General features: G+C 52.5%; 1 protein-coding gene across 1 annotated transcript; it reads right to left on the bottom strand.

Moving 5' to 3' along the window:
* Positions 1–5199: 5199 nt before the first annotated feature.
* On the bottom strand, positions 5200–7456 carry LOC120841065. Its single transcript, XM_040211895.3, has one exon. The coding sequence runs from the start codon at positions 7303–7305 to the stop codon at positions 5200–5202; it is 2106 nt and encodes a 701-aa protein (XP_040067829.1). The 5' UTR covers positions 7306–7456.
* Positions 7457–10465: the final 3009 nt, after the last annotated feature.

Below are 10465 nucleotides of genomic sequence, written 5' to 3'. Positions count from 1 at the left end.
CCGGCAGGGGTCCCGTGGGGGCACTCGCGGGGGTCGCGCTAAAGCGCTGACAGGTCACGCAGGCACGCACTACTTTCTTCACCAGCTCTCGGCCCCGCAGAATCCAATACTGGTTACGGAGCTGCACGAGGGTATCTCTGACTCCCGCGTGCAGCAGCTGTCGGTGCGCGTCGATTGCCAGCAAAGTTGAATATCGATGCTGCTTGGGCAGGACGATCGGGTTTCGTTCGTCATACGTCATGTTGACAGACTGGAGGCGACTTCGAATACGAAGTACACCTTGCTGATCGATGAAAGTGGTGAAGTCTTGAAGGGGAGAACCCGGCGGGGTCTTCGTAGAGTTGGTCGCGCAGCGAAGCTCGGTAGCGAACGCCGAGCGCTGCGCCTCCTTTATCCAGTGAGTTCGCGCTGCCTCGATCTCCTCGGCTGTCAGTGGTCCCGTTCGTCTTTCAGTTGACCTGACGTTGTGGAGGAATCGAAAAATCCAAGCCGTTGTTCTGTTGATCCTTGAAGCAGAGCTGAATCGCGAGATATCGATCAACTCTGGAATGGGCGTTACTGTGACTTCAAACGCTTCTGCTCTCGATCCTCTCTCCTCGAGGGCGTCTCGAGGGAGTTCTCCGCACCTTTCCTTGGGCCATTCTGTCGCTGGCAGTGGCAACCAACTCGGCCCCGACCACCACAGTGAACTGGAGACTAACTGGAATGCGGTCAGACCTCGGGTCATGAGGTCAGCGGGATTTTCTTTTCCCGGGCAGTGGTGCCACGTCGCGCCTTCACAATTGCTCTCGATCTCTTGCACTCGATTCTTGACGAACAGCTTCCATCGGGAGGCCTCTCCCCTGATCCAGTAAAGCGTGATCATTGAATCCGTCCAGAAGTGAACGCCCTTCACCTCAAGCTCAAGGCAGGTTTGAACGTATTTGGACAGCCTTGAGGCGATCAAGCTGGCCATCAGTTCCAATCTCGCCAGTGTGACAGTCTTGAGGGGCGCAACTCGGCCTTTTGCGAGCAATAACGTCGTCGTCGTCGCTCCTGTGTCGTCGGTAGTGCGAAGGTAGACCATGGCTCCGTAGGCAGCGGTGCTGGCGTCGGCGAAGATATGCAGTGATCGGTGGGTCACCTTGCCTTGCAATCCGTCGTCGCAAAACCTTGGGATCTTGACCCTTTCTAGCTCGACAAGTTCGCTGCACCACCCGGTCCACTCGTCTTGCAGGTGATCTGGTAGCACATCGTCCCAGTCCAGGTTTAGTTTCCAGATTTCCTGGAACAAGATCTTGGCTCTCACGCCGAAGGGTGCCAAGAATCCCAAAGGGTCGTAAAGGCGAGCTGTCGTTTGCAGCACGAAGCGCTTCGTATTTTCTTGGTGGCGAGCAGTCTCCATCACGTGCTCCGGCGAAAACATGAGACTGTCCTCTTTGGGTTCCCAAGTTACTCCGAGCACCTCGAGCACGTTCGCGACTTGTCTGAGTGGTTTTTGGCCTGCGCCGTCCTCCTCGAACACCTCCGCTAGTGATGCGCTATTTGAACCCCACTTGTGGAGTCTCATACCGGCCTGCCTAAACACCTCGTTCGCCTCGGCGTACAACTTCTTAGCCTCGTCTTCGTTGCTCGCTCCGGTCAACAGATCATCAACATACACGGACTTGCTTAATTGTTCGGCCGTTGTTGGGTATGTGTTCTCCATCGCCGCGAAATGGTGCCGCAAGGTAGCCGCCAAAAGGAACGGGCTCGACGTTGCACCGAAAGTCACCCTCGTCATTCGCCAGGTCTCTACCTCTGGTACCGGTTGATTTTGGATCGGCGGTTCCTTGTACCAGAGGAACCGCAGTGCGTCACGATCCTCAGCCTTGACTCCGATCTGCAGGAAAGCCTTCTCCACATCCGCCACTAACGCTACTCGGTGCGTCCTAAACCTCAGAAGTAGGGCGACGAGATCTGGATTCATGTTCGGTCCACTCTCCAAGTTTTCGTTCAGGGATTTACAGTTTGCGCCGTGAGAGGAAGCGTCAAACACAATCCTAAGTTTGGTGGTGCTGCTGTTCTCGCGGAGAACAGCCTGGTGGGGCATGTAATACACCCTTGCTGCACCTTCGTTCTGTGTTTCTTCATCGACCCTCTCCGCCATGTCGTTGACTTGGTATTGCCGAATTGCTTCGTCATACTTCTGTAGAAGATCGGGATTTTTAGTCAACTTCTTACGTAGATTCTCCAACCTCCTTCTTGCCACCTCCATGTTGTCTGCCAGCCTTACGTCCGATTTCCATGGAAGGCATACTTCGTATCTAACGGCGGTCTTCGTAATGTTGTCTTCGAACTCTCGTCTCACGGCGCTGTCCGAGGAATCCTCTACTGGCGGGTCGGTAACTCCCACGCTTTCTAGCTCCCAGAAATGTCGGAGAACCGATGTGGCTTCTAGATCCTGCAGCGTTGCTATTAGCACGGTCGCCTGGGAGCAACTCACGATGGTCGATTCCGAGCCTGTCCTTCCCTGGACCGCCCAACCGAATGCAGTTTCTACTGCAGTCAGGCATCCGCTCAGTCTATGAATTCTTCCTGTGATGCACCCCCAGTAGTGGTCTGATCCCAGCAGTATGTCGACGCCGCGTTGTTCCAGTCCGGTCATGTTGTCTCCCACGGGACAGCGAAGTTCCTCTAATGTTGCCACGATGGCTTCATCTGGGCTCGGAAGGTCCTGCTCACATATGGTAGGTGTCTCGAGAGCGTCGATGTCATATCTTTTGTTGTAGAGTTGGTCTCGCAAAGTTACTTGAACCCTGCGAAACGTACGTTCAGTGCTTTTGCCCCCGAACACGCCTATTGTGAGGATCTCTGTCCCGAGCAATTTGCAGTCCAGTCGCTGAGACAGTTCTTCAGTTATGAAGGAGCGCTGACTGCCGCTGTCGAAGATAATACGGGCAAGCTTCCTTCTGTTTGTACATTCTGCCCACGCAGTAACCGTTTGTAGGAGCACTGCCGGCTTGCGGTTCCTACCACGTACATGCATAGCGACCGGTGTCGGTTCCTTCGGTTCCGTCTCATTCGATCTGGTGGACGTTTTTCCCGGCGCGTAATTCGGGTCGCACATGGTGGACGCGTGCCTGCCTTGACATTTGCCACAGCTGGGTGCTCCTCGACATAATCTTGCCGTGTGATTGGCCTTCGTGCAGCGGAAGCACCTCCGGTCTGCTTGCAACCTACGCTTCTTCTCCACTAGCTCGATTCTTGCGTTACATTCCGGTGTTCCGTGCGCTTTTGACTTGCAAAGGAAGCATTCTAAGCCGTCCACGCTGCCGTGCAATGCCGCCGCGGTGGAACTGCGAGTCTGAGCGTTGATCGTTGACCTCTTCACAGAGCCATGCGTCAGAGAAGAAGGTCTGGGCTTACCGACGACGTCTTCCAGCTGGTGTTTTGATGTCCTTTCGCGGCTCTCCACCTCGATGCGTAGAAAGTCGAGGAGAAACCGCAGAGCCCTCAGATGTACTTGCTGTGGGGCGGATTCCAAACTGGCGTCTGTCATTGATGCCCTTGCGGCGTTGGCATTCCCGGTCTCCTCCGCCGACATCTTCCGGTTGAAATCGAGAGTGATATCTCTCGGTAGCACTCGCAAAAGAACTGTGTAGAGCATAGCTCCATACGCCTCTTCGCCCACCCCTAACGCTCTAAGGCCTCTGATGTGCGCCTGTAGAGTGTCGTATAAACGCCGTAGGGCTCGGGTGTTCCGTTGTGGTGGCACTGGCTGTATGTCCATGAGACCTTCCATGTGGTCCTGGATAAGCGTCTCTTGCTTCCCGAACCGCTGCTGCAGGAGCTCGATGGCGTCCGCGTAACACTCAGCGGTCGGCTGCAATCCACCGATGGCGGCTGCTCCATCGCCGGTCAGCGCTGATCGCAGATAGTTGAACTTTTCTGATGGCGTGAGTTCCGGATTTTGATGAATGGCGGTATCGAATTGCTGCCAGAAGGGTTGCCAGTCCTTTAGGTGCCCGTTGAATTGGATTAGTTTTAATTTTGGGAGTTTGATTTTTTATGTCACCGAGTATCCTCCGTTCCGATCTCCGCTCGATGGTCCCCTTGCTGGGTGGCTGCCCTCCACGCTCTTCATCTTTTGTTTAAGTTTGGTGAGGTACGTGACGATCTTGTCCGAATACTCGATCGCATGACTGAACTCTGCTTCTGCATCTTGTCCCGTGATCAGAGGTTCGATCGCCGCGTCCACGTCCTTCAGTTGGTCGCGGGCCAGATGAATACGCTCGATTAGAACCTCGAGGTCGTTGACGCTTGGCGTAGCTAGGAGTAGTAACGCGTCGGCCTCACCAGTCAGTCGTGTCACTTGCATCCGATGCGTCTTCCGTTTTTTCTTGAGGACGTCCATGATCGTCGATCGTTCTGGCTTGGCTTGTTGAAAAGTTGCTGTAAACCACCAGGTTCCCTTCGTTCAGTCGTTCCTCCCGGGTTTCGGCACCAATGTAGGAACCTCTGGCAGTCGTCGATGGTTACATTCAAGCAAACTTTTATTTACATTATCTACAAGCTGCAAGCGATGCGATCTGACGTGTCGTTCCCAACCGTTCCAAACACGAGCCTCGTCTCGCGCCCAGGCCACGCGCTCCCCCGGCCGCCAGCTCCTTGCCACGCGCTCCCTTTTAAGACGTCTCTGGTCGATTTTCTCCTCGTCTTCGATGTCCTCGTGCCAGTGATATGGCTTATTACGAACCACTTAAACGCTCCAACACTCCTGTCACACTTCCAGACATTGCGTGCTGCTCCTGCCGACAAAAGGTGTGCTTGTGATATTGAGTGTCTCCAGTAGTAAAGAAATAGCAGAAATTTTATAGGCCATAAGAGATTTCAAACAAGAAGTGCAACCGAAAATACGATCCCCTTGTTTAAGTGTCGACGCCTGTGTAACTGCTAGGTGAATTTAAGGCGTCACTTCACGAAATAAAACACCTACGTACAGATGTTAACAGCCTTCAAGATGTCGTGGCGAGCTAACAAATGAAAAACACTGGCTAAGGGAGTAGCTATTCAACACTCGGAAAAAAGTCCAAAACCTTGATTGGCACAGCAGAAGGACCAACGCAGAGATAAAGCGGATTTCCAAAGGAAACAGCGCCCATGCGTTTCACAACATCTTGGCTTAAAACAGTGCGACAGGACAAGAGAGAGAGAAAATCACTTTAATTAGAGCACAGATTAAGTACCCAATATATCCTCCGCCTGAAGTGCCAGGGCGAGCTGATCTTCCAGTTGCGGCGACGCCAACCATGCACTCCAGGAGGGTGGTGGGGGGTTAGGAAGAAATGAGGTGGTGTAGGCGACCGGGCAATGAAGAAGACAATGTTCTTGATTGGCATAGGGAGCTGGGCAGTTGGGACAGGAAGGGTCTGATCGATAGCGGAAGAGGTAAAGGCGAGCAGGTGTGACGAGGGTGTTTGTCTGGATTTTACGGAGAATGTGGGTCTGCGCGACACTAAGCTGTGGATGTGGTCGAGGTAGAAGTTCATGAGATATACGGATCTGTTTGTAATGTAACTTGAGTGTTTTTTTGTACTCTGCTGCCTCGTCATTGGTCGGGGGGCTTAGCCAGGGGATTGCAGGTGCCCGGCTGTGAAATTCGCGGGCGAGCTGATGTACCAGCTCATTACCTGCTATCCCTGCATGACCAGGGACCCATCGAACCGTGACCGAGGATGAGGAGAGAGAGTGTAGGGCCATTTCAAGGTCCTCTCGAAGATCGGCAGGGATTTGTCTCTGTTGCAAGGAGCGTATAGCAGCCATAGAATCAGAGTAGACCGTGTAAGCGGACGTGCGCGGCAATTGGGAGAATGATATGATGGCATGGATAATGGGGACAAGTTCTAACGTGGTGATTGACGGGGGGTCGCTGTATGGACCGCACGTGTGAAGAATAGGTAAGGAATGTTTAGGTATGTAGATTGCGTACGCAGCCGTGCCGGTGTCCAAGATGGAAGCGTCGGTATAGGCTACCGTCTGTGTCTGAAATGGTGGATTATGATGCAAGGCCTGAGCATCTCTGCGACCGTCGTCCAGGCCCGGAGCCATGCGGCGGGGCAGAAGAGCGAAACGCAGATTAGAGGGCAAAGGCGAAGCGGGTAAGTGCAAGTAAAAATCAATTGGTGAGAGTCCAGCTTGTTCTAGGATCCAGCGCCCTTGATGTGACCCCGAGAGGCGGGCTAGCTGTCGGTCACGATGGAGGTGTAGGAGTGAGGAGAGGGGAAGGAATAGGCCGGTCTCGTAGAGTCTTTGCGTTGAGGTATGGATTGGAAGGTTAAGGGAGGCCTTGTACAGAGTGCTTAATGCAGAGCTGAGTTTATTAAGTTGCTGTCGTGTGAGCGTGAAATATGGAACCGAATAAAGAATTTTACTAAGAGCCAATGCATGAACCAATTGACTCGCTTGTTTTTCATTGTGGCCCGCACGTCTTTGCACGACTCTGCGGACAAGATGTGTTACCGAGTGGCACGTGTTTATCGCCGGAGTGATGTTAGCCTGATTTGATCGATCGTGGAGATGGATGCCGAGGACCTTGCATAAAGATACTCGCGGGATGGTCTGATGGTCTAAATAGAGAGAAATGAGATGGTTTACAGAGCGCTGATACTGGGTTTGAGACAGCAGGAGTAATTCCGATTTTTCTGGGGCCGGTTTCAGCCCTGCTTGGGTTAGGAACGCAGTTATGGTGTCTAGACCTTTCTGAAGAGTAGATTCAACTTCCCCTGGTGATCCGTGAGTGCACCAGAGGGTGAGGTCATCAGCATAAAATATGTGGGAAAGGTGGGGTATCTGCTGCAGGCAGCGAGCTAGCTGGGCCATACCCAGATTGAAAAGAATAGGGGAGAGGACAGCCCCTTGAGGTGTACCTCGTGTGAGTGAGAGTGGTTGGGACAACTCGCCCCCTATACGAAAGCATGCAGTGCGGTCCTTAAGGAAGTTTTGGATGTAGGTATACAAATTTTGTCCGCATTCTGTTTCTCGAACTGAAGCGAGTATGTGATCATGACTTATGTTGTCAAATGCTTTGCGAACGTCTACTGTGACGAGCGCATGCACCTGACAGGAAGATGGGGAGAGGAATGTGTGCTGGAGTAAAAGGAATAGGTCTTGAGTGGAAACATGGGAACGAAAGCCGATTTGGGTGTGTGGCAGGAATGCAGTGGCTTCAAGATGTTCTTGAAAACGATCGAGGACCATCCGCTCCATCGTCTTGCCCACGCAAGAGGTTAAGGAAATGGGACGGAGGTTATTAAGTGATGGGGGTTTTCCAGGTTTGGGGATCATGATAATAGTAGAAGATTTCCATTCCTTTGGGTATGTACCCTCCGACCAATGTTCATTTATGTAGGTCAGGAGCTGTTTTTTATTCGCTTCTGGAAGGTTACGGAGGAGGCAGTACGTGATGGTATCTTCTCCTGGGGCTGATTTTCGTGAGTTTTTTGCTAGGGCCAAGTCTAAGTCTGCTAGTGTGAAAGGGCTGTCTAAAGTCGGGTTTTCAGGGCCCGAGTAGGAGGGGTAGTTTGATGTCAATGCTGGAGGGATGTATAGGTTCTGTAAGGCTTGGATAAGGTCTGTGCTACCTTGTAAAGCTAAGTGTTTGTCTAGCGTGGGAGCGGGAGGTGGCTGAGGCCCTAGAAGTGAACGGAGGAGATGCCATGCGGTCTTTTGGTGGAGGGTACCGTTTATCTGATCACATACTCTGTTCCAGTTCGAGATGTCGAGAGTGCTGCAGTGTGTAGTAATGTCTGCATCTAGGTGTTGTAAACGTTCTCGGAGTTGTTGATTGTGGGGTTGCTGGCTAATGCATCTTAAGATACGCTTACGACGTCTCCAGAGGCGCACTAGATGCGGGTCTGGCCGTATCGCCGGGGCTGTGGTGTTTTCTATTTTTGTGGCTTGTGTTCGGGCTTGTTTGATGGCGCATATCCAGGTCTTGTAAGAGCCTGATTGCTGCCCGGGTGAAACAAGGATGCTGCGAAATTTATCCCAGTTTGTATTTTTGACTGATATTTTCCGTGAGCGGCTAGAGATGCTGAGTGATATTGAGAGAATGAAGTGGTCACTTAGAAGTCTCTCTTGAGTATGAACCCAGACACTCGAGTTTCTGCCGTGGTATAGTGAGAGATCTGGGGTGGTACAGTGTTGCTGGCGTGTGCCTTGTCGGGTTGGCATGTCGGGAGTATTTAAGACAGTGAACTGGCGCTGTGAAATGTACGATTGCAGAAGTCGCCCTGGGCGAAGTGTGGATAGGTAACCCCAGCTGACATTTGGGGCATTAAAATCACCGCCCAGGAGTACCTCGTAATTAGGTGTCAACTCTGCAGCAAAGTCGAAAAGTGATTTGAATAGGCGGTGCTCTGTGGGGGGATTATATAGGTTGAGGAAGCATATAGGTCTGTGTTTAGGGAAGGGATAGTAAGCACATGCCACTACATTTTGTCTGAGAGATGTAGGGATGATCAGTGGTTCATACTGGATATCCCGTCTTATGAATGTGGAAACTAAAGGGGCCTCGTTTGGATGGCCATGCAAAGCTCGGTATCCTGGTATGTAAACTGCATAGCGTGTCTCCTGGAGTAGTAGAATATGGGGAAGAGAATCTAGGGTAAGGAGCCATTGATGAAGGGGAGTGCGGTTTGTTTTGATGTTCCGGCAGTTCCACTGGATGACTTGGAACTGGGAATTTGCTACCATTATGAGGTCGTGACTGCGGAGGGGGCAGGAGGGTGTGCCCTTTGAAGGGAACAGGGGTGTTCACTGGCATAGCCTCCTCTATACGGAGAAAGCCTGGCACATCGACGACGGAGCCATGGAGCGCGCGGCCGCAGGAAAAAGGAGAGGAGGAGCGCGCCGAACGGTGACCAATATGGTAGCGCAGAGCAGAAAGAGCAGACCTAGACAGCGAGCGCTTGGGTCATGAGCGGCCGCTCCCCGAACCACGCTTGTTTTTGTGTTTTCGTCACCGTCGTTTTCGTGCTCCGGGAGAAACGGGCGCGGCGATTCGAAAGGGCGCAGGGAGAAACGGGAAAGGGTGGACGTTGAGTTTCTCCTCTCCACGATAGCGACAAGAAAAGAGAGAGAAAAAAAAAAAAGATTGTTTCTGCGTTTGGCCGCTCGCTCTTTTGTGGCGCTAGCGGACAAGGTTCTCTCCGCCCCCGTTTCTCCGCCCCTCCTTTCCCATTTACGGCGGCCGTCTTTTCACGCGACGCGCCAGGCTTTCTCCGTATAGAGGAGGCTATGTCACTGGATTCAGGAGAAAGGGGTCTTTTAAGAGATTGGGATGTTGCTTCCATGGGTATGGGTGATGCAGAGAGCATACCGACAGCTTTTTCGAGGGATGCTACCGCCTTTGTTAGTTCTTCAATGCGGGATACGAGAGGGTTTACTGTGCCTAATATGTTGGACACTAGTGTTTCGATGTTGGCTATACGTTCTGTGAGTTGGGCGATTTGTTCTTCACATGGGGTTAGTCGTTCTTTTAACATTATGAGTTCATGCTCCATGTGTCGTTGGTAGTTAGGAGAATCATAGACGGGGGGAGTAAGCGAAGTGAGTGCAGGTGAACGCTTGCAGGGAGAGGGAGTAAGTGATGGAGCAGGAGCACCTATCGATGGCGGTGATGGTGCTGGTTCTGTGAGGTTTGCTCGTGTGGTCTTCGGTTCTTGGGAGACTATGTCAGACTTTGGTTGAGACGTTGTTAGGTCGGCAGGGTGCAGAAGTGACCGTTGTTGTGGTAAGTCTTCAGTCTGGGATGACGGTGAACGTGGAGTCGTTGAGAAGCCCGCAGAGGCGTGCCCCCAGGTGGCCGTTGCAGGTAACATTCCCTTACGGGTTTGCGATTTTGTCGGTTTTTGCGCGTTGCGGAGTGATGCTTTCAGTTGCGCTTGTGCCTCTAGATGGTACTTGTTTAAGGATGGTGGTTGGTATGAGTTTGAGGAACTCAGCTCCGTCTTGTGTTGAGCCGCCGATTGCTTTTTGTTCGCAGTCTGCACGGGGTAAGCTGGGGGCTTTTGCATATTACGTGGAAGGGTTTTTCGGAGATGCACACGATGTTCGTATGCCGCTTTCATGCTGGCTTGATCTTTTTTGCGCTGGACCGGGCAAGTCGAGTCGAAGGAAGAGTGTTCACCCCCGCAGTGGTAGCACCGAGGGGAGCAAGCGTGAGAGGCTTGTTGGTGAGGTATTTGCGCGGCGCATGGGGGGCATCTCCAAAATGTTGGGCTCTCTGGGCAATTAAAGGTCCGGTGGCCGTACATACGGCACTTCTCACATCTCAGGGCACGTGGGCGGTGTGGGTGACACCGGTAGGTTGCCCGGCGAAAGAGGATGGTGCGGGGGACGTTGGCTCCTTCGAACGTGATAAGGACTGACTCAGTGTCCCCCATCATGCGTGCGGTGATAATGGTGGTTTGAAAGCTTTCAAGAGAGTGCATGAGGTCATTGG

This window comes from Ixodes scapularis, unplaced genomic scaffold (assembly GCF_016920785.2).
Source record: "Ixodes scapularis isolate PalLabHiFi unplaced genomic scaffold, ASM1692078v2 PGA_scaffold13__105_contigs__length_92229423, whole genome shotgun sequence".
Lineage (NCBI taxonomy): Eukaryota > Metazoa > Arthropoda > Arachnida > Ixodida > Ixodidae > Ixodes > Ixodes scapularis.
The sequence above is the reverse complement of the archived record's forward strand: the minus strand, read 5'-3'. Positions and strand labels throughout refer to the sequence as shown.

What these genes read in the sequence shown, in the direction of transcription:
- LOC120841065 (XM_040211895.3), bottom strand. Translation starts at nt 7,305, where the DNA reads ATGATCCCCAAACCTGGAAAACCCCCATCACTTAATAACCTCCGTCCC.